We start from the raw sequence: 24,220 nt of genomic DNA on the forward strand, positions 1-24,220 counted from the left end.
GGGGGCGCTGTTTGCTCTCTACTGAGGCCAGCCCTACACTTCGTGAAGGAATGTGTTATTCATTACACTTCGCTAATCTCTCCCCAAGAAGCTAGAGCCCTGTGAAGCCTAACCAGAGGTCAGCAGGTGTGCCTGGGATTGTACAGAACTTCCCCATCCCTTTTGCAAGGCCAAGTTCCTCCAATTGCATGTTTTTGTTTTGTCTTGGTTTTGGACTTGGTACTGGGAATTGAATCTGAGTCCTCACCCATGCTAAACCATGGTTCCCTCCGCTGAGCTACATCCCCAGCCCTTTTTTCTTATTTTAAAATTTTGAGACAGGCTCTGTGCTGCTCAGTCTGATTTAAACTTGAGACCAAACGGCCTCAGCCTCCTAGGTAGCTGAAGTTACAGGTGTGCACTACCATGCTCGGTTCCAACTGCAGTTCTGGAGCTCCTAAGTCCTATGATTATGGCACTACCATTTCCCTTGAGAGCCTTCCAAGATGTGAAGACCTCGATCCCAAATCCAAGATTAGGAGAATGTCTCTTGGCAAGAGGATAAGTTATTGGGAAGCTTAAGAAGATCTTTGTCTTCCTGGTTCCAAATAGTCCCCATTTAAGAAACATTTATTTCTCCCTTATCTCAATACCCCCCCCCCCCCCAGGAACCAGGAAAGTCTTCTTAAGATATTAGTGCTGCAGCCCTCTCCAAACTGAAAGGAGCCAGTTCTCCACTCTTCTCTGCCTCTCACTGCTTGCCAATTCTTCACAAATCACCTTTGGCCCTAATTATCCAATCTCCCTGCTTCCTCCTTGGCTGTCCTCCAATCCAAATCCCACTGGCAACCAGAATATTATTCTAAAATGCAATCTGAGACTTTTGTTCCTGTTTACAGTTTGTATCTAAGTGCCTAAGCATTGCATTTAAGCCCCTGTAGGCCTGAACTCATGAATTTTCTCCTCCTGACCAATTCCTCAGGACAGATGCAGGACTGGTGATTAACAATACTACATGCCAAAGGGCCATGTCCTGGGAGACTGGCCAGTCCAATTGATAGATCAGTAAACATGCCTGTCAATAACACATGAGATGCCTACAGACCCCTAGGCTGTATGACAAATCATTCCCCAGGAACTAGAAGGCTACGGGGCATTTGTGACTTAATTTTTAGCAACCGGCAGGAGGAAGCCAACCCTCACTGGGAAAGGGGGTTGTCTTTCAGATAGAGACCAAGACCAGGATCAAGGACAGAGGAAGGGAATAAATTATACAGAGCTAGAAACAAAATAAGTCTGAACCTAGGTTTATTCTCTAAACTTCAAAAATAAAATGCAGTGATTAAAGGTCTGGGTTTGTGTCCTTATCATGACTGTGATGGAACCTTGGCAGTGGGATCAGGGCAAGTAACTCTTGCTCTCTGGGCTTGCTTTCCACAGCACACTGGAAATGAAGGTGCTTTGTGATCGTGTTCACAGTGCCGGGGCCCGGGGGGGGGGGGGGCTCCAAGCTCACTGGATCATGGCTAGCACTCCAGGCATCAGCTTCTGCTTTATAGTGGGGTCTGCAGGGGGAGTGTTCTTGACCTTCAGGATGACCTCATGAGCTTCCTGGAAGAGGTCCTTTCCCACTGCAGCCTCTATTCGCTGGCGCCATGCAGCCAGCTTAGGTCGGCTTTGGAAGACCTGGCAGCCAGCACCCACGGGCTGTAAGAAGAAGACAATAGAGTGAGGTAAAGCTGAGGACCTACCTCATTGTCTGGTCTGTGGACCCCAGTACTCCAGCAGGGGTTTCCATGCACAAGCATAATTTCGCAGCCAGGACAGCATAAATAGGACTTCAGCACCTCCATCTAGTGGGCCCACACTACCCACGGCACTCACATGCATGAGTTCAGTGATGGCTACCAGATCAGCCAGGGAGATGTGGGGTCCGACAATAAAGTCCTTGTTCTGGAGGAATTTGTCCTGGAGCAACTGCAGGGTCACATCCAATTCAGCCACTGTGTCTTCCAGTGTCTTGGGAGATACTTGCTCACCCAGGAAATTAGGGAGCATCACCTGGTGAGGGGGCAGGCAAAGTGGGGGGTTAGGGAACAGCCTAGCCATGGTTGTAGGAATACAAGACCCCCAACTTTGGAGTTGATTTTTGGTTCTATGCATCTTTTTTTCCATGACCTAGCTAGGCCTACAAGGAAATTTCCAAGGGATTTCTTTTCCCAGGTATATTCTTGCTTCCCTGATCTCTGACTGGCTGAGCCATTGGGGTATCAGACAAAATTACTCAAACCTCTTTGAGAACCACTCAAATGGGGACCTGAACAATGGTTTTAATACTTTGTGGGGAGGGAACTAGCCTAAGATCATGCATCGATTAATGGTGGGGATATGGTTTGAGAAATGCGTCATTAGGAGATTTCATCATTGTATAAACATCACAGAGTGTACTTAAACCTGATTGGCATAGGTCAATCACTCAAAATGGCCTGTTGAAGAAATCAAGAGACATGGTAAACAAGAAATGGATGAGCTACTGCTGGTATAACACAACGAACTATTTTACAGTCATTTTTTTATAAGTAGAAGGAATATATTCTAAAACAATGATAAAAAGTATAGTACAGTAAATACATAAACTGGTAACTTAGTCATCCATTATCATATAAAGTATTATGTATTGTGATGCTGTTGGTATAAACACACCTACTGCATTCCCAGTCATGCTAAAGTATAGCCCATGCAATTATGTGCTGTACATAATACTTGATATGATAATAAACAACCATGTTATTGGTTTGTCTATTTTCCATACTCTATTTTTTAACATTATTTTAGCGTATACTCCTTCTACTTAGAAGAAGTTTGCTGTAAAGCAGCATGCCATGTTTCACAGGTAGCAGCCTCAACCATCTCAAGTTTACTGCATCTCTTGGCTGCGTCAAAAGCACAAGACAGACCTAGCTGGAGCTTTTCAGTCTTGTTGGAGGTCACCTCTTCAGAGGCTGTAGTGCACAGGTGGCTGAGACAGAAGAATCCATCATCAGTGAGCTGTGTTAGCCAGGGGGAATATTTCTGCACCACAGATCACCTGCAGAAAATCCACAACCCTAGGGCCTGTGCTTGCAGAGAGCCACTAGGCTCTACCTTACCATGAAAAAGATCCTGTAAAGGGGTGTGGATACACAGTGACCCACAGCAATCAGAGGGACAGCCTGGAGTCCTGACTCCCAAACTCCTGCACACAATAGAAACAACCAACAGACATAGCATCATATCCTCTGTACCCTCTGAGCAATCAGCAGCAAGTCCCTGATAAACCAGAACACACTGGTGGGATGTCCATAGCAACTAGGGGAGTGGCTCCTGTGCCCCAGAACCATTGGAGGGATCCTAAGTCAAAGAATGATGGACATCTTCTAAATGTCTGAAATCCTAATGAAATTCACACCAAGGTTCAACAAGAATTTTCTTTGCCTTGACATGGTTTACTGTAAATAACTCCAATGCCAAATTTGAGCATATATATCACTCTTTATCTTGATTGATAATTGTTACCCTAATAGCCAACATTGTACCTTCAACCCATTTCAATGTATTTCTCCTTATGGTTTAAAACATTAATTGGAATCATTCTCTATTTCTTTATTTTCCTAGTTCAAATTTATACTTCCTTCTCTTGCTCACTATTCTCCCTCTTCTTACCATCTGTTGCTACCTGAAATACCCCCACCCACCTCTTTCTCCTTTGTTTTTAATATTTATTTTAATCTTTGTTTTTATTGTGATTTTCTATCTTTTCTTTCCTCCCCTCTTTTTTCTTTCTTGCCTAATCTTTCTTCTTCCCCCTTTCAGCCTTCATATAATGTTATACAAATTTTATTATACTTAACAACTAGACATAACTAATTTTTCAACTTGTTCCAGAACTTTCCTCAAGTTTATACCTGGATTAGAGGAACTGTGGAGAACACTATCAACAAGTTTTTTTTTTCATAGGTTATATAATGTGTGCTTTGGCTCTAAAGTGATTGAGGTAAGTAGGGTTCAGTGACTTCTCTCAAAGTGGTGCTGGTACTGAGATCAGCAGAGGCCACACATTGAGTTAAAGTATCAATACTTGGATAGTCACCCAAACCAGGGTTTCTAAGAGAGAGAAGTTCACAAAATAATCTGTGGCTAAAAGAAGAGGTAAGAATAGAAAATATAGGAAGTGAATCATTCCAATGAAGAGATAGAAATCCTAAAAAATAATCAAACAGAAATCCCAAAAATGAAAGACTCAATAAACCAAACTAAAAATTCAACAGAAAGATTAGACCACTTTGAAGATAGATTTTTCAGGCCTCGAAGAGAAAGCACATAATCTTGAAAATAAAGCTGACCACAAAAAAAGATCATGACCAGAATATTAAAAAAAAAATCTGGGATAACATCAAGAGACCAAATTTAAGAATCATTAGGGTACAAGAGGCTCTGAAATACAAACGAAAGATATGCACAATATTTTCAATGATAAAATATTAGAACATTTTCCAAATCTTAGTAATGAGATGGAAATTCAAGACATATAAAACTCCAAAAAGACATATCATAATAGATCTACTTTAAGAAACATTATAATAAAAATTCCTAATATACAGAATAAAGACAGAATTTTAAAAGCTGCAAGAGAAAAATGACTGGTCATATGTACAAGTAAACCAGTTTGAATTTCAACTGATTTCTCAACCCAGACCCTAGAAGCCAGGAGGGCTTGGAATATATCAAGCTTTGAAAGAAAATGGGTGCCAGCCAAGATTACTATGCCTGGCAAAATTATCCTTTAGAATTAAATATGAAATAAAAACCTTCCAGGATAAATAGAAACTAAAAGAATTCATAACCACAAAGGCTGACCAACAAAACAAACTCAATATTTCATGAAAAATAAAAATGAAAACCAATATAGGGATGAATTAACTGGAATAATACTCAATTAAAGGAGAATCAAGGCATCTGAATACCTTGAATTTATTTAATATCAATTGTTTAGAGCTCTGCCATTTCATCACTGCCTGTTAATATCAATATTTATGTGTACCAGGAGTGTAGTTGATATGTTTTATTTGCAGTAATCCAATCTCCAAAGATTTCCTTTTGAAGACACTTTTTTCCCTCCTTAATTTTTACATTCCTATTGTACTAAATATTAAGTGTTCTTGGACAATTTTAGTGCTCATGTGTTTTAGGGACAAAAGTGAAATGACTTCATCATTAAACCAGAATGTTTGTTTTTAACTCATAGATCAAATGTGCCTTAGTCATTTTTTTTCATTTATATTTCAAACATTTAGTAGGCTTGCCATTTTAATATACGTGATTGAAGATCTGCTTATTTGTAAATAGCCTTTTGCTCATTTGGAAAAATAAACCAGTGGAAATTTTTTTTAAAGTAGAATCAAGCTGCACATGGTGGTGCACACCTGTAATCCCAGGGACTCGGGAGGCTGAGGCAGGAAGATCTCAAGTTCAAAGCCAGCCTCAGCAATTTAGGTCCTAAACAACTCAGTGAGACCCTGTCTCTAAATAAAAATATAAAAAGAGCTAGGAAATATGATGTATTAAGAACTATGTAATGTTTTGAAAGACCAACAATAAAAAAAAAAAGAGCTAGGGATGTGGCTCAGTAGTTGAGCGCCCCTGAGTTTAATCTAAAATACCAAAAAAAAAAAAAGTAGAATCAAGTCTGAATTAAACATTAAAAATAGAGGCTGGGGTTGTGGCTCAGCAGTACGGTACTTACCTGGCACGTGTGAGGCCCTGGGTTCCATCCTCAGCACCACATAAAAATAAATAAAATAAAGATATTGTGTCCAACTACAACTAAAAAATATTTAAAAGAAAACAAAAAAAATTAGAAATAAATCAAAATGGCAGGAGATAAAAATCACCTCTCTATAATAACATTGAATGTACCTGACCAAAACTTTTCAATTAAAAGACATAGATTGGCAGATTGGGTTAAAAAAAAAAAAAAAAGACCCAGCCAGGCACAGTGGTGCACACCTACAAGCTCGGTGACTAGAGAGGCTGACTCAGGAGGATTGAAAGTTTGAGGCTAGCCTCAGCAATTTACTGAGGTCCTAAGCAACTTAATGAGATCCTGTCTCCAAAAAAACAAGGCGGGTGGTTTGTGTGGAGAGACTAGGGTTGTGGCTCAATGGTTAAGTACCTCAGTCTCAATAAATAAATAAATAAATGCGTACATATAAACATACATACATACATACATAGATAAAACAAGAACCAAGAAAATATTGTTTTCAAGAAACACAACTTAGAGACAAAGACATCTTCAAATTGAAGGTGAAAGGATGGGAAAAGCTATACCATGCAAATGGTACTTGTAAAGAAAAGGGGTAGTTATTCTCATATCAGACAAAGTGGACTTCAAGCCAAAATTAATCAGAAGAGATAAAGAAGGTGACTTCATACTGGTTAAGGGAATCATCAAAAACCAAGACATGGGCTGTAGCTGAAGCTCAGTGGTAAAGCGTTTGCCTTGCATGTGTGAGGTACTGGGTTTGATCCTCAGCATCACATAAAAATAAACAAAGATACTGTGTGTCCATCTACAACTAAAAAATATGTTTTTTAAAAAAACAAGACATAATGATTATGAATATGTATGCACCAAAACAATGGTGCATCTACATACTAAAAACAAATGCTTCTAAATAGTAATAATCAAATATGATTATATGATAATATAATGATATCATATAACCATATGAGAATACTGGGTGACTTCAACACACCTCTCTTACCATTAAATAGATCATCCAGACATAAACTAAATAAATATTCTTCAGAACTAAAAAATACTATCAATCAAATGGAACCTCACAGACACCTATAGAATATTTCATCCAACAATGACTCAATTTACTTTCTTCTCAGCAGCGCATGGAACATTTTTTAAAATAGATCATATTTTAGGTCACAAAGCAAATCTTGGCAAATACAAAAAAACAGAGATTCCTTGCATCCTATCAGATCATAATGGAATGAAATTAGAAGTCAGTGACAAGATAAAAAACAGAAACCACTCTAACATCTGCAGATTAAATAATATATTTTTGAATGATTAATGGGTAGCAGAAGAAATCGGGGAGAAATTAAGAAATACTTAATTTCAACACCAAAATCAGTAGAAGACAGAAAATAATTAAAATCAGAACCACAATTAATGAAATTAAGAATAAAAAAATAAAGGATTAATGAAGAGTTAGTTTTTTGAAAGGATAAACAAAATTGATACACCCTTAGCCAAATTAACCAAAAGAAAGAGAAAGAAGACTGAAATGAACAAAATTAGAGGTGAAAAAAAATCACTATTTTGAAAATTTACACTCAAAAAAGCTAGAAAATCTTGAAGATATTGAGAAATTCCTAGACAAAAAAATATGAGCTACCCAAAATGAACCATGAGGATATAGAAAACTTAAACAGATCAATATCAAGTAATGAAATGGAAGCAACTACCAAAAATCTTCCAACAAAGTAAAATCTAGGATCACACGGATTCTCAGCCAAGTGTTCCCAGTCCATCAAAGAATATAATATACTAATATCAATCTTACCCAAATCATTCCATGAAATATAAATGGAGGGAACACTTCCAATTCATTCAACAAAGCCAATATCAGCTTGATATCAACACCAGAATAAAGACACATCAAGGAAAGAGAACTTTAGGGCAACATCCTTGATAAAAATAGATGCAAAAATTCATAAAATATTAGCAAACCATAAACAAAAACACATTTAAAAGATAGTGCATCATGATCAAGTCCCAGTTGCATCCCAGGGATGCAAGATTTGTTCAACATATAAAAATCAATAAATTTAGTTTACCCATAGAGTTCATAATAAGAATCACATGATTATCTCAATGGACACAGAAAAAGCAGTTGACAAAGTACAGCACCCATTCATGTTTAAAGCACTAGAGGAAATAGGAACAAAAGGAACTTACCTCAATACTGTAAAGGATATATGTGACAAACCCAAGGCCAACATAATAGTGAACTGAGAAAAACAGAAAGCATTTCCTAAAAATTGAAAATCAATGAAAGAAAGCATTTCTAAAAACTGTAACAAGACAAAGATGCCCACTCTCACCATTCCTTTTCAGCATAGTCCTTGAAACTCTATCCAAAATAATCAGGCAAAAAAAAAAAAAAAGAAATTAAAGGAATATAAATAGGAAAAGAAAATCTCAGAGCTAGGGTTGTGGCTCAGTGGTAGAGTGCTCAATCCTCAGCACCACATATAAACAAAATAAAGGTATTCTGTCCAACTACAACTAAAAAACACTTTTTTTAAAAAAAAGCTCAAATTATTTCTTTTTAAAATTATTTCTATTTATTTCCACATGATCCTATATTGAGAAGACCAAAAATTCTCTACCAGAGGACTTCTAGACCCAATAAACAAATTTAGCAAAGTAATGGTTTGCCATAAAAATCAATATCTCCCAGCACTGGGTTTAATCCTCAGCACCACATAAAAAAAATAAAGATATTTTTAAAAATGAATCTGCTAAAAAAGAAATTAGAAAAACTATTCCATTCACAATAACCTCAAAAAAATTACTTGGGAATTAATCTAACAAAGAGGTGAAGGACCTCTACAATAAAAACTATAGAACACCAAAGAAAGAAACTGAAGAAGACCATAGAAGATAGGAAAACCTCCCATGTTCTTGGATAGGTAGACTTAATATTGTACAAATGGCCATGCTATCAAAATCTGTTTTACAGATTCAATGTAATCCCTACCAAAATACCAATGACATTCTCTACAGAACTAGAAAAAGCCGATCTAAAATTCATTTGGAAAAATAAGAGGCCTAGAATAGCCAAAGGAATTCTGAAATTCTGAGCAAAAAGAGCAATCCTGAAGGCATCACAACACTGGGACTCAAATTATACTACAGAGCTATAGTAACAAAACCCAGCATGGTACTGGCACCAAAACAGACACAGAGACAAACCCACATAAATACAGGTATCTGATACTAGACAAAGGTGCCCAAAACAAAAAAGAATACAAATAATAATAAATTCTGTTGAGGATGTGGAGAAAGTGAACACTTTTACACTGTTGGTGACATTGTAAATTAATACAACCACTATGGAAATCAGTATGGAGATTCTTCAAAAGACTAGTTATGGAATCATCATACAACCCAGCTATACCACTCGTTAGTATTTATCCTAAAAAATTAAAGTCATCATACTACAGTGATACATACATACCGAGCACAATTAACAATAGCCAAACTATGGAACCAGCCTAGATATCCATCAGTGGATGAATGCATAAAGAAAATGTGGTATTCATACACAATGGAGTTTTATTCAGTAGAAAAATGAAATTGTGTCATTTGCAGGAAAATCTATGAAACTAGACCATTCATTATGTTAAGCAAAATAAAACAATCTGGGGGGCGGGGGGGGGGTGCTGGGGTTGTGGCTCAGTGGTAGAGCGCTCGCCTTGCATGTGTGAGACCCTGGGTTTGATCTTCAGCACCACATTAAAAACAAAACAAAACAAAACAAAACCAAATAAGTGAAATAAAGGTGTTGTGTCCAACTACAACTAAAAAATAAACATTTTAAAAAAATAAACCAATCTCAGAGGTCAAGGGTCATATTTTCTCTCATATGGAAGCTAGAGAAGAAAAAGGAAAAGAAAGGTGGTGAATGGATCTCATGAAAATCAAAGGGAGATCAGTAGCGAAAGGAATCAGGGATCAGAGGGGATGGGAAAGGGCTGGGGAATGATATTGGCCAAATTATAATGTAATATTGTGTGCACACACAAATATGTAACAACAGATTCTATCATTATGTACAACTATAATGCATCAACAAAAATGTGGAAAGTGTGTAGGGGAGAAAAATGTTGGAGCTGGGGCTGTGGCTCAGTGGCAGAGTGGCACACGTGAGGCACTGGGTTCCATCCTTAGCACCACTTTAAAAAAATAAACAAATATAATAAAGGCAGTCCGTCTCTATCCATAACTATAATTTTTTAAAAAGAATGTCTTGTGTTACATCCAGTTATAAGCATGTATTCATGAAAGCTCTTTTTACATGACCTTCCTCATCTCCATTTATTGGAGTTTGACATAAGTGACTCCATTTTGGTATCAGCAACTTTCACAGGGTGTATTTCAAAGTATATAGTTTAGTGTACATAGTTTAAGTAGATCTACATTGTTGTGGAGCCATCTCCAGAACTCTTTTTAAAATATTTATTGTTTAGTTGTAAGTGGACACAATACCTTATTTTACTTATATATGGTACTGAGGATTGAACCCAGTGCCTCACGTGTGCTAGACGAGCACTCTACTTCTGAGTCACAATCCCAGCCCCTCCAGAACTCTTTTTATCTTGCAAAATTTCAACTCTGTACCTATTAATCATAACTCCTCATTCACCCCTTCCCCAAGCCCCTCTAGAACTCTTTTTATCTTGCAAAAATTCAACTCTATACCTATTAATCCTAACTACTCATGCACCCCTTCCCCAAGCCCCTGGAAATCACCTATCACTCTATCTTCTGTGCTTAGATTCCAGAGCCCTGCTGAAGTGAACCAGTGACACAGTCCCACCTTCAAAATATAGTGTTTCTTCATTTATGATAGGGATAGGTCCCAATAAACCCATCATTAACTTGAAAACATCATAAGTCCAAAAAGCATTTAACATAGCTAATGTACTAAATGTCAGATCAGTCAGGGCAGGCAATGGCCAAAGGAGGCAGATTTAAAAGGATCGCTGAACAGACTTTATTGAGATATCACTCCTGGGCGGAACTCGATCAGACCCACAGAGGGGACAGGAGAAGGGTCTGAGGAGAAACCGCGTGGAAGATCCACCGGACTGGACTTTTATGGGGCTTACAGCAGGAAGGGAAGGGCTTGGGACAGGAAAAGGTGTTCTTAGAGTCCCTTGCCCCCTTGGAGTTGGTCAGGGGAGTTGGCTGAACTCCAGGATTGGTCAGGGGGTCCTGTTGATTGACAGGCGTTAGTCAGGAGATCTGGCTGATTGACAGGCGTTTCTGCCGGCATCTGATTGATGTTCTTTTTCGGTGGGCTGCTTTGTTCTAAGTTGCCACTAAGTCGCCACCAAATCGCCACCACCAACCTAACACTAAACATTACAGCTTAGTAACACTGTTAACACTGTTACTAAGTACACCAGAGCTATGGCTTGCTTCTGCTGCCTAACATCAGGGAGCATATCATATGGCATATCAGTAGCCAGAAAAAAAGATAAAAATTCAAAGTACGGTCTTTACTGAATGGACCATCCTAAAGTTGAAAAATTATACAATGAACCACTGTAAGTTGGGGATTATCTGTATTTGAAACAAGAGACAAATTGAAACTACCTGAAGCCACAACCCAACCTACCTCCTTATTAGCTGGAAGATAAGCCTTGTACCCTGGATGCCTGACAAAAGTACAATCCCTTCCTGGGAGTGTTTATTATATACTTCAATCTCTATTCTTATTTTATATATAATATTTGACATTGAATAGTATCTTATGAAACATATAAAGAAGTAGGAAAATGTGATCCATAATCAAAAGGGGGAAAAATCAGCGGACTGAGGTGTTGAAATTAACCGACTTTCTTTCCTTCCTTCCTTCCTTCTTTCTTTCTTTCTTTCTTTCTTTCTCTTTCTTTCTTTCTTTCTTTCTTTCTTTCTTTCTTTCTTTCTCTTTCTTTCTTTCTTTCTTTCTTTCTTTCTTTCTTTCTTTCTTTCTTTCTTCTTTCTTTCTTTCTTCTTTCTTTTTTTTGTATCAGGGATTGAACCCAGGGGCACTTAACCACTGAGTCACATACCCAGCCTTTTTATATATATATTTTATTTTGAGACAGGTTCTTGTTAAGTGGCTTAGGGTCTCACTAAATTGCTGAGGCTGGCTTTGAACTCATGATCCCCCTGCCTTAGCCTCCTGAGCACCTAGTATTACAGGTATGCACCACAGTACCTGGCAAAGACTTTTAAGTCACAATGATAATATATTAAAAAAGAAAAAAAGATTAATGAAGGCCGGGTGAACAGATGGTAAATTTAGCAGAAAAATGGAAACTAAAAAAACAGCCAAATAAAATTTCTAGAAATGAATCTACATATCCTAAATAAAGTATAACATATGGGCTTAACAACTATCTGAGTAAGATAGAAGAAATAATTAGTGAAGGACTAATTTCCTACAGCACTGTAGGAAATACCCTAACTGAAGTAAATTGGATGTTGCCCAAATCCCTTTGGGATAAGGTCCTACCTATCTCCATCCCCCAACCTTCCAGCCTCACCTTATGCCACAGGGCCCGTAGGCAATTTCTCCGCAGAGTTGTGTGCTGCCATGCCAGATACTCATCCACACGGGCGCGGGTCTGCAGGTCCTGAGGGTACCAGTGCTCGGGGACCTTGTACTTGTGTGTCAGATAGAGCAGGATTGCCACACTGTGGGTATAGGGGGTACATAAATGGGTGGGGGAAGTGCACTATGTTAGGGACTTAATACCCAGTACCTTCTTTGATCTTCCTGACAATCTATTAAGATATAAGCCTTATTTTCCAGAGAAGGAAAGCAGGCTTAGAAAGGTGAAGAGACTTGCCTCAGGGCATACAGCTCTTATTGGCAAAGCTGGGAGTCTTTCTGGGGCTAATACCCAACTTTTTCCTACCACCAGGGAAAATCTCACAACAGAGTATCCCATTAAGTGTTCAGAGACAGTTTCTGATCAGAGGATCAGAGAGAGTTTCCTAGAGGGGGTGGCATCTAAATGAGCCTTGAGGAAACTCAGTCCTTTCTGGTTTGTGTATACTCTCATTCTTTGTCATTCAGACCAGCCTCAGATTACCTGATTGTTCAAAAAGAACATCATCATCCCTCTATTCTCTATGTCATTCTTTCTGTTAAGAATCAGCTTCTATCTAAACCAACCACTATGGCTCAGCCCCTTAAAACCTTACTCAGGATGGGCATGATGGCGCATGCCTATAATCATAGTGGCTCAGGAGGCTGAGGCAGGAGGATCATAAGTTCAAAGACAGCTCAGTAACTAAGCAAGGCCCTAAGCAACTTAGCAAGACCTGGCTCAAAAAATAAAAAAGGGTTGGAGATGTGGCTCAATGGTTAAGTGCCCCTGGGTTCAATCCCTGGTACAAAAAACAAACAAACAAACAAACAAAAAAAACCTTACTCAGGAAACACTGGGGTGTTCAGAATCCTAGAACAACAGAACAGGCATGGCCCTAGTTTTTTTCTCCAAACCTGGATTATGAGGGCTGTCATGGCATGGGGATGGGGATGACCCTTAAAGGACACTGAGGATGTATTCACTGGGACTATAGGAAAGTTTTCAGGAACTTGGCGTAACCCAATGATTAGATATCACAACCCAAAAGTAAGAAAATCTCTGTATCTGCCACTGGCTCATGTTCCCTATTAAGATTCCTGCATCCACACCCAAGCTTACTGCCTCGGTTTTTCTGAGCAAGCTTCTCTGGTGCTTCTTCTGCTTCCAGATAATTGTTCAAGGCACCTGTGAGGAGGGCTGTGGGTCCCTATGAGTATGGACCTCTCCAGGATGAAAGAAGAGAAATGGAGAAGTTGCTCACTGCTCCTGGCTGGTACACAAGGGTGCTCAACCCTGAGCTGACACAAGGGCTCAGGACATTGGGGGCAGCAGAAAGGAAAGAATGGTGCTGGGAGAAAGCCAGAGGAATTCACTGGGGTGCATGCATCTCAAAATTTCAAAGATTCTGAAATCTCAAAATTCTAGGTTCTCCTTGCTTTGGAATAAGTGACTCATGTGACAAAACTGGGAAAAGGTTTGGCCTTTCCTAAAGAGGGAGATTTCAACTTCTTGGGATTTGCTGTGATATAAAACATCCACATGTATAGAGGGTCTCCCAGAAGGGAGCCCTATAGGGAAGCTACAGTGGCTCCAGAGATGGAGACACTGGGTAATCCAGATACCACCAGGCCATCCTGACCTAAGATTGCCAGAGGGCCGCCCCTATGGTGGGGGAAATGCCATCCACTCCTGCCCCAAATCTCTGTCCCAGGGATACTTGTGTCAACAAACAAGAGACAGGTACAGAGGTAAAGTAGGTACCTGCTTTTCCAACCATCCTGGTGAACTAGAAAAGATGACAGTTAGGGAGGGGTCTGGCTTCCAATCCCAACTCTCTGTGGGATATGGGGTAGAGGAACACTTCATCTCTAAGGTCTTTAGTTTCCTTGTCTCTAACTATCTATGGGTTAGGACAGGATGTTCTGCTAAGGCCTGGCAGAAGCCCCAGGTTCCCAATTACCTCTCAGTCAAGATGAAGTCCCCATCCTTCAAGGTTGGTACCTTCTTCAGGGGGTTCACCTGGACAAAGGCATCACTGAGGTGCTGGCCTGTGGAGAGCCCATTATGACAGGGGTGGGAAGAGAAGGCTGAGCCTTCCATGTAGACTGGGCCCACTCCCTATGATGCTCAGGCCCAATTTCATGGTTCTTCTCCCCACTGGTCTGCTTTCCTGAATGGGACAAACTGGTGGAGGGCTTCAGTGGAAGGAGGGGGTGGTTGTTCTGGCAGCTGGTACAAAATATACCTTGACACCCTTTGACAAGTCCTCACGGGCACTACCTCTGTCCAACCCCTCTCCACCCCGACAACAGAGCTCAGTATGCAGGGAATGATGTTTAGGCCTCCTCTTTTCACCATTGCCAGCTTCATAAACGCATGCTTGGAGTGTCCCCAAGCTGCAAGGGCAGGTCACCTAAGTGGATCTCTAACTTCCAACAGCACCTGTACCCCATAGTCTGACGAAACACTTAAATAAATTGGCTTTTCTCTGCTATCTATTTACTTGTTATCAATCTTTATTGCCCATCTGTGTTCCCTTGCTCCCCTTGACCTAGGCTCTAGGACTACAGAGCTGGCCCTGCTTTCAGGTTCTGGTGAAGCTGGGACAATCTCATTTCCTGCCCTACTCACAACTCCTGCAAGGAATGACCCAGTGTCCCTTGAGAACCTGGTCTCTGTATTGAGCTTGTTTTAATGGTTTCTGCTCCTTCAGACACTCTCAGAAAAGCTTCTAAGATCACTTAAGTCTATTGCTGCTCTGCCCCATGGCCCTCAGTGGTTCACCATTAACCCTGGATTCAAGTGGAATCTCCTCAAAGCTACATTGGATCACCTTTTCCCTCCACCCTTGAGGCTACCCTCTTTCCTTCAGACTGTTCCTCCACTAACGGCATCCTCCCCTCCTTTTCTGGTGGAAAAGGCACCTCTCCCTCTGCACCTCTATAATTGACAGCCAGCTTGACATCTCCTTGTCCACCATGCCCTTTCCTTTGCCCTATACTCTGTAAAAGCAGTCCCTGAATAAGGCAAGTGGGTAATCCCCAGAGGAGGTTGGGTGGAGGTGAAGTTTCAGGCTGTAAAAAGGCACAAAGGCCAAGAGTGGGGCACCTGGTGTTGGGAGAACTCAGCCAGAAAGCTGAGCCAAATAGAGTCACCCTGCTTGATCACCCAACACCACCTATATTCTGCTGCAGCCACCTCCTCTTAGCACCCCACCTCTGCCAGATTTGAGCCTGAGTCTGTCAGCTATCCTTGAGGATCCCTACAGGTCTGTAAGAGAAACAATCACTCCTGCTCAAATATGTAACAACAGGTTTCACCAAGGGGGAGGTCCTTCTCCCAGAACACCCCATGGGGGCAGTCTCCCTTGGCAGCAGGAAAGGAAGGCAGAGGACAAGATAAGTAAGGCAAAACAGGAGGAGCAGAAGAAGGAAGGGACAAAAGGGACCCCAATACACTGTAGGACAGTGTAAAGGACAGAGCTGGAAAGACAAGTTCCCAAAGCAATGCCTCCTCTTTGTGTTGTTGCAGTCTCAGGACTGGGGACCACAAGGGAGGGACCTAACTACATTCGGTTCCCTAACCCCTCTCCTCTCTCAACCATCTGTTTTCTGGAGGTCGTCTATCTTAAGGCCCAGGTCACACCTATTTCATGGGCACCAGGCCTTTCAACTCCTCACCCTATCATTTGGCTTCAGCGGAGCCCCTGTTGTCTATTCCATGGGACAGCAGAGTTTAGGGGAGTCCCAAATCTTGGATCTCCTTGCTGGTTCTCCTTTCTCACAAGATTTCCAAAGCCAGACCAGCGATGTCCCCAGGAAGTGGGTGGCACGGGAAGTGGCCCTAAGCTTTTGTGCCTCCCAGAGTGACCCTTCCCGATCTCTCAGTTCCCCAAACCCCAGACCCAGCCCACCCTTGAGCAGCTCCACGGTGCGCAGCTGGAAGGGGATGCCGTTCTTCTTCGCGAAGATGTACACAGCGCGGCAGGGCTGGGACAGCAGGTCCAGGTAGAGCTCCAGGCCCATGGCGGCGGCGGCGACTTGCAAGTCCCAGAACACAGCAAAAACGTTGACGATAGATATTTGACCTGTCCGTGTTGGGCGGCTCCAGCGCTGGGACACTTTGCCTTAGCAGCTGAGCCTGGCAGGGGTGAGTGGAGCGACAGGGTGTGGGCGTGGTTGAGGGGAGGTGTGTCCTAGAGGTTGGTGCTCCAGGACCTCAGACCAGATAGATGCGCTGGAGCAGGCGAGGGAGGCGCGAGGAGGTCCCAGTTTCAGTTCTTTTGTGACCGGTTTATTTGACTTAGCACAGTGTCTTCAAAGTGCATCCTGTTGTAGTGTGTTTCAGAATTCCCTATCATCCCCGTGTCCCAGATGGGAAAACCGAGGCATTGCGTGATGATAGATCCAGAAAGTCAGTCTCCAGACTCCATTCTCTTAGAACAACACTAGCAATCCTGGTGCCAGGAAGTGGCAAAGCTTCAGGTTTGTATTCAGCATTTTGTGGTCACTTGCCTCACTTGAATTGCACGTCTTGAAATTTGATAGTGTGCTCCTGTGCTAAAGCAGTTCCCTCAATCACGTTCCTGAGTGTCCTAGTCCCGTTTAAGCTGCTGATACCGCTGGTTGTCAGAGTTCTGTTTCTTCACATGTTGAAGCATAACACTAGAGAAGCACGAGGAGGCAAACATATAAAGCATGGTTTATTTAAAAATACACAGGGGCTGGGGTTATTGCTCAGCAGTAGAGCGCACGCCTAGCCCGTGCAAAGCCCTGGGTTCTATCCTCAGCATCACATAAAATAAATAAATAAATAAATAAATAAATAAAATAAAGTTATTAAAAAAAAAAAAGGAGTAACACAGCTTCTCCCAAGAGTGGGAAGGAGGGCCATCGCTGGTATACTGGTATCCTAAGAAGTGAGGGTGTTCTGCCTCTTTTATATATTGTTAGAACAAAGAGACTGGCCTGGATGCAATCGTCAAAGATCATTTCAGCCTTTATTCAGGAATGGGATTACACCTACAGGAATGGACCTACTTTCCTGGTGGAAAATGAGCCATTTGGACAAAGGAGGAACTGGGCTTTATAGGTTGTGGGTGATTTAGTGAGGGTGTCAGTCTGAGCATTCAGGAATTCAGTTCTTGGGCTGGAGGTCAGTGGCCAACACCCTGAGAGGAATTATCTTGGAAGAGATTAATATTTCCTAGAGACTATCACTTCTAGGTTAAATGAGACACTTTCTCCCCACCTGTGGTTAGCATCTGGGAAGGAGTTATCTTGGGAGAGAAGAAAGCCATACTTTGATGGCTTTCTTTTCTAGTTCCTTCTTCCAGGCCTCCCTATCTTGTGATTTTTATTTTCATATTCAATATTATTCTAGACTTTCTTTGTTCTCCTGCCTTCCTCCTCCTTATCGCTCTCCTTCCTGCATACCTGACTAGGTCCAGGAGATGGCCCAGTGGGATGGCCAAAAAGTGAGAAGCAGATGAGCTAAAGGGGCCAAAGTGGAATGATCAGGGCAGGAAAGGGGCCCAGGGTGCATTAATTAACTGCTCAGAATTTGCTTCATTAATAACTCTTGGGGAGGGGCAATACAGGCAAGGTGCTGAGGACATTAACATTTCAATCTCCCAGGGTGGTCCCCAACTTCCTGGACCCAAATTGGCCTTCATTCTCTCAATCTGACCCGAGATACCTACCTACACCAACTGCCTGTCTTTAATTCTGCCTTCACTGCCATAACAAAATACTCTAGACTGGGTAACTTGTAAATAATAGAAATTTGCTGCTCAAAGTTTTGAGCTCTAATAAGTCCAAAATCAAAGTTCCAGCAGATTCACTGTCTGATGAATGCTCGGATCTCTGCTTCAAAAATGGTACCTCATTTTTGTGTCCTCATATGGGGGGAGGAGCAAAGCAGCTCCCTTTAACCTCTTTTATAAAGGCACAAATTCCACTCATGAAAGGGGGGCCTTGACTTAATCACTTCCCAGAAGCCCCCCAATACCTTAGGTCTCCACATTAATTTGGAGGAGACAACAGTATTCAAACCATAACCCTGGATTTCTTTTTTCCCCTCTCCCAGCCTCAGCTTCTCCAACTGTAGAGTGATGGGGAGGCTAAAGCCCTCCAGTACCTTTGCAAGTTCAGGACACTGGACTTAATTGTCGAGTCCCAACCTCAGTCCTACCCATTGCCACCCAAGTACCCTTGGGGCCTGCTACCCAGGTAGCCAAATGACATCAGTGTTATAGATGTTATCTTCTTAAAAACGTCCAACTAAAAACACATCAGGAGGAGCATGACATTTTCTACATAGTTAGGAAGATTTCTATAAAGAAAATGAATGTTGGTAATAATGTGAGGGCGTGGTACTGGGGATTGAACCCAAAAGTACTCAACAACAGAGCTATATCCCCAGTGTTGTTTGTTTTGAGACAGGGTCTCCCTAAGTTGCTCAGGTGGACCTTCATCTTGTGATTCTTCTGGCCTTGATATCCTGAGAAGCTGGGATAAAAATGTGCACCATTGCACCCAGCAGTAATAACAATTTTTAAGTGAAAAAAAAAAGTTTAAAATGAGAAATTTTGTTTTCCATGTTAAGGTTTTTAAAAGAGCTAGATACTCAGAGAAAACAATATTTTCCTTATCTTCACCTCTCAGTGTCTCTAGTCAGTGCTCCAGGAAAGAGCTATTTGAATCCTTGTCTAGAGTAGAACCAGTCTTCCAGTCCAAAACCTAATTTAGTCCAACTTCCAGGATTGATCATGATCTTAGGACTAGACTGAAATCAACTCATAAGACACAGATTTACTAATTAATAGGGGGAAAAAGCCATTTAGACAGGATACTCTTAACAATTGCTCAGTATAACCCAAACTAAGTAGCACCCTCTCAGCAGTGCAGTCTCCTAGAAAACTGGAGGACTCGGGGTTGGTAGAATGAGAGTAAAGGCAATCAGATGACCCACAAACCACCTTTGGGACACTTAAAAAGACCTTCTGTAGTTCTTATCTATTGCAACATAAAAAATTATCACAAACTTAGTGGCTTAAGATACATACATTTAGCCAGGTGAAGTGGTGTATGCCTGGCTAATCCCAGCAGCTCAGGAGGCTGAGGTAGGAGGATCATAAGTTCAAAGTCAGCCTCAGCAACTTAGCAAGGCCTTAAGCATCTTGGGGATATTATGTTTCAAAATAAAAACTAAGAGCTGGGGAAGTCACTTAGTGGTTAAGTGCCCCTGGGTTCAATCCCTGGTACCATAATAACAACAACAACAACAACAACAACATACATTTATTATTTCACACTTTCTGTGGGTCAGAGTTCTGGGTACAATTTAACTGGTTCTTCTGCAAGGCTGCAATAAAGGGGCCAGATCCCCCAAATTCATGAGATTGAAAAGAGCTGCCTATCCCCTCGCACCATCCAAGGCTCAACGGCAAAAAGATCCATCCCTAAACCCTCTCCGATCGTTGACATATTTTATTTCTTTGCAGTACTGAAGTTGCCTACTGTCTGTTGGCTGGAGGCTAGCCTTAGCAACTTGCCATATGGACTTCCTAACATGATCACGTCTTCAAAACCAGCAATGGAAACTCCAGAGCTAATAAACTAGGAAGATGGAGTCTAATACAACAGGGTAATCTCAATAATCTCAAATGAAAACAGACAAGGTTTTCATAGGCCTGTAGCTCAGAAAGCCCTACACTTGGGTGAATGCTGTTACCATCTTGAAATTCTTGATAATTTTTGGATAAGTAGCTCCATGTTTTCATTTGTATTCAGTCCTGGCCAAGGAGTTCAGAGAGCTCATGAGGGTGGACAAGCATGATTTGCTCTGGGTGGTGATGTGACAGGCTCCTGCCTCACCCTACCCAGTTACTGGTTTTAGCAAGAAATATGGGTGCCCCCAATTTCCTCAAAGGAGGGGGCATTTTTCCACCACTGAAAAAATAAGTGGCTTAGAACTTGCTACTCAGATTGGGGGTACTCTGAGAGCTGCAGCTGCCTTGCCAATGAGCTTATTAGAAATGAATCTGGGGGCTGAGGTTGTAGCTCAGTGATAGAGGCTTGCATAGCATGTGTGAGGCACTGGGTTTGATTCACAGCACCGCATCTAAGTAAATAAAACAAAGGTCCATTGGCAACTAAAAATATATATATATATTCAAAAAATAAATAAAGAAAGAAATTAATCTGAGGCCCTGAACTCCAGACCTGCTGAGCCTGCCAAGAATCATGCTAAGGTGATTCAAATACACCTGAGTTTAAGAACCTGAGGTCACAGACAGCCAACTCTTCCAGAAACTGTAAGGCATTTTTTTTCTTTGCTCTCTTCCCTTTTCCCTCAGGATTTCCTCTTCTCTGTGCTCTGGAGGTGCCTACAATATTTCAAGGGGGTTTCCGTTTCCAAATAGCTGATTCCCCTAGTATTTCTGAGTTAGAGTCTGAGAGAATCTGCACCATTCTCCATCTGAGCTGCTCCTGCATGACGATTCTGCTCTGGTGGAAAGAAGTCACATGATATAAAACATGGCAGCTACCTTAACTCTAGATTTGGGCTAAGCAGTTCCTAAGAAGGTGTTGGAAACAAGTAGATCATGTTCTGTTCCCTGGACCCATACTTGTCCTCCAGTCACCAAGATATGCTTTTATAGACCATATCATCTGTGACATAGAGAGTTTTTCTTCCTCCTCCCAATTATACTCACTCATAACTACCTAACAGTCTAGCACCACCTCATAGTCCCTAGATTTATCAGCTTTAGAGCAAAAAATAGGCTCAGCACAGGGCACAAGGCTGTGTTAGGTCTTACCACAAAGACAGCCAAATGGAAAGACTTTTGTTTTTAATTTTATTCTTGAGAGAAGATGGTCAAATTCTACATTATAGAATAAAAAGAGCCATCATTCATGTTTTGCATTTTCAGAGGCTACTTCCATGTTCTTTTGGAATAAATATGTTCTTCATGGAATAAATATGAACAATGAAATCTTATTTTATTATTGTGATGTAATTCACATATCACAATACTCACCCTTTCAAAACACACAATTCAACATATTTTAGTATAGTCACAAAGTTATGTCACCAGCACAATGACCTAATTTCAGAATATCTTCATGAAACCACCAAAGGAACTGTGTATCCATTAAGCAGTTGCCTTTCATTTCCCCTTTTCCAGCCCCTGATAATTCCTAGTCGACTTTCTGGGTCTATGGACAGAACGTATTTGCCTGTGTGGTTTTATGTCCCAAGGATTCATGTCCATGCAGGTTTGATCTTCAGTGTGTCCATGTGAGGGGTAGTAGGATCCTTAAGAGGTGGGTTTTAGTGGGAGGTTATTGAGAGTGCTACTCTCAGATTAGATTAAGGTAGTTCTCATGACACCCCTGATTAATTTTTGCCAGAGGGTTGTTATAAAAGCCTGGGCTCGGCCCCATCCAGTCTCTCTGGCTTCCTGATTTGCCACATCTTTCCTTTACATATTTGACCATGATATCACTTACCTCTAGGCCTTCACTTAGAGGCCAAACCAATGAGGCCACCTGATTTTGGACTTTCAGTCTTCAAAACTGTAAGCAAAATAAACCTTTCTTCCTCAGTAACCTATCTCAGATGTAGTAACAAGACACTAACACATTTGGGCATTTCACTTAAATGGAATCATATGGTCTTTTGTGACTGGTTTCTGTCATTTAGCATGTTTTTAAGATTGATTCATGCTGTAGCATATAACAGTATTTTGTCCCTTTGTATGACTGAATAATATTCCATTTTGTGGATATACTATCTTTCATTTGTCTGTTCATCAGTTGATAAGTTTGGCGGGAGATTCCTACACTATCTGGCTGTTATGAATATTACTGTGATGAACATTCATGTACAAATTTTTGTCTGCATATTTGTTTTCAATTATATTGCATAATTAATTGAGATGTCTAATACAATAACTTTGTGTTACGCTTTTTAGAAACTGCCAAACTGTTTTCCAAAGTGGCTGCTGCATTTTATATTTCCATCAGCAGCAGTTCAATTCCTTCACATCTTCTCCAACATTTGTTATTATCTGTCTTTTCCACTATAGACAATGTGTGTGAAGTGGTATTTCATTGTGTTTTTATTTGCAACATCTTGATAACAGTTACCTTGTATTTAGTTTTGAAGTCTAGAAATATGAGTCCTTCAGCTTTTTTTTTCCCAAAAATTTTGGCTATTCTGAGTTCTTTGAATTTTCATGTGAATTTCGGAATAAATTTGTCAATTTCTACAAAGAAACCTGTTGGGAGCCATTCTCACACGTGATCGGGTGCCTCCCGTTGAGGGTCTGAGGCACTTTGGCATAAGTCGAAGTTTTTCCCGGCCGTCTCCTGATGAGAGAGCCCATCCGTGTGGGGGTGTGCCTGACCACTGACCCCGGGGACCCAATCGCTGACCCTGACCTTGGAGTGCAGCCCCCCCTCAACCTTCATTGGATGGAATTCTCCCCTGAATCTCTGGTTCCCTAATAAAAGGCTACTCCCCGGCGTGCTCGCTCTCTCTCTCCTGCTAGCCCTGAGTAATCCTTGCTGCCCTGCTGGGCGGCTAGAGGAGCGAACCAGAGAGGGGAGCTGTCTCGGACCTAGCAATAGAATTAAGGTAACTGAGTCTTGTGTTTTTATTTCGATCTCGTCTAACTAACTTTATGCCTAGAACCTCATTAATGAAACCACTGCGCAGTCCGCGTGGTAGAGAAACCAAATGGAATTTTGGTGGTGTTGTGTTGAATTTGTTCATTAGTAGGATTGGATTGCCATTTTGACAATATTAGGCCTTCTAATCCATTAAGAATGTCTTTCCATTTGTTTAGATCTTCTTTAATTTCTCCCCTCCCAACTTTTTTTATTATAAAAATATTTAACTGAGCACAGTGGTGCATGCCTGTAATCCTAGTGACTCAGGAGGCTGAGACAGGAGGATTGCAAGTTCAAGGTCAACCTCACCAACTTAGACTTTTATCAAAAAAAAAAAAAGGACTGGGGATGTAGATAAATGGTAAAACACTCCTGGTTTCCGTTCCCAGTATCAAAAAAAAAAAAAATTAAAACACATAAAATGAAAGAACTAGAACAATACCACTCATATACACAACCCAACCTTCAACGCTTGTTAATGCTTTTAAAAACTTTTTTATGTTGTTGATAAACATTTATTTTATTTATTTGTTTTTATGTGGTGCTGAAGATCGAACCCAGTGCCTCACACATGCTAGGCAAACATTCTGCCACTGAGCCACAACCCCAGCCCTTGTTAATGCTTTTAATAAGTAAGATACCAACATCAAGCCACTTTACCCAAAGAAATATCTAGAGGAAAGATATTCTAGCTTCATCTGATCCTGAGGTTCTATTTATAAATGTTCTTCTATGGATGATTGAATGTTTCAAATGATTGATTCAGACTCCTTTGATCTTTTTTTTTTTTTTTTTGCATTTCAGTTTCAATTATGTGTCTACATTGCCAAACTTGCCTCACAGACACAACTTGAAAACAAAATGGGTGTTTACTAAAGAATGGGACTCATGGGCTGGAGCTGGGGCTCAGTGGTAGGGCCCTTGCCTGGCACTCGTGAGGCACTGGGTTCAATCCCCAGCACCACATAAAAATAAATGAAACAGAGATATTTTGTCCATCACAACTAAAAATATTTTTTAAAAGAATGGGACTCATTCTGTTAAACCTATGATAGATATATTTTATTTTATTTATTTATTTTTTATTTATTTTAATATTTATTTTTTATTTTTCATTTTTTAAATTA

At 40.9% G+C, this 24,220-nt stretch overlaps 1 protein-coding gene across 2 annotated transcripts; it reads right to left on the bottom strand.

Moving 5' to 3' along the window:
- Nucleotides 1-1,471: 1,471 nt before the first annotated feature.
- LOC113199533 (glutathione S-transferase theta-1) lies at nucleotides 1,472-16,520 on the bottom strand. Of its 2 annotated transcripts, none has more exons than XM_026412536.2 (5): nucleotides 16,325-16,520; nucleotides 14,372-14,459; nucleotides 12,361-12,511; nucleotides 1,864-2,040; nucleotides 1,472-1,686 (listed from the first exon to the last, which is right to left on the bottom strand). In XM_026412536.2, exons 1-5 carry the CDS (start codon nucleotides 16,434-16,436, stop codon nucleotides 1,492-1,494), a joined length of 723 nt encoding a protein of 240 aa, XP_026268321.1. In that variant the 5' UTR covers nucleotides 16,437-16,520; the 3' UTR covers nucleotides 1,472-1,491. The 2 variants fall into 2 exon arrangements, with proteins under 2 accessions (XP_026268321.1, XP_026268322.1); XM_026412537.2 differs by having other exon boundaries at nucleotides 1,538-1,681; nucleotides 1,851-2,040.
- Between the last annotated feature and the right edge of the window lie 7,700 nt (nucleotides 16,521-24,220).

The sequence above is a fragment of the Urocitellus parryii genome, chromosome 3, assembly GCF_045843805.1.
Source record: "Urocitellus parryii isolate mUroPar1 chromosome 3, mUroPar1.hap1, whole genome shotgun sequence".
Classification (NCBI taxonomy): domain Eukaryota; kingdom Metazoa; phylum Chordata; class Mammalia; order Rodentia; family Sciuridae; genus Urocitellus; species Urocitellus parryii.

Bases quoted from the DNA above. Each gene is read 5' to 3' on its own strand.
- LOC113199533 (XM_026412536.2), bottom strand. From the start codon at position 16,436: ATGGGCCTGGAGCTCTACCTGGACCTGCTGTCCCAGCCCTGCCGCGCT. The intron at 2,041-12,360 runs GTGAGGCTGGAA...CCCCCTCACCAG, and splicing joins TACGGGCCCTGTGGCATAAG to GTGATGCTCCCTAATTTCCT. The intron at 1,687-1,863 runs GTGAGTGCCGTG...TTCTTCTTACAG, and splicing joins CCATCACTGAACTCATGCAT to CCCGTGGGTGCTGGCTGCCA.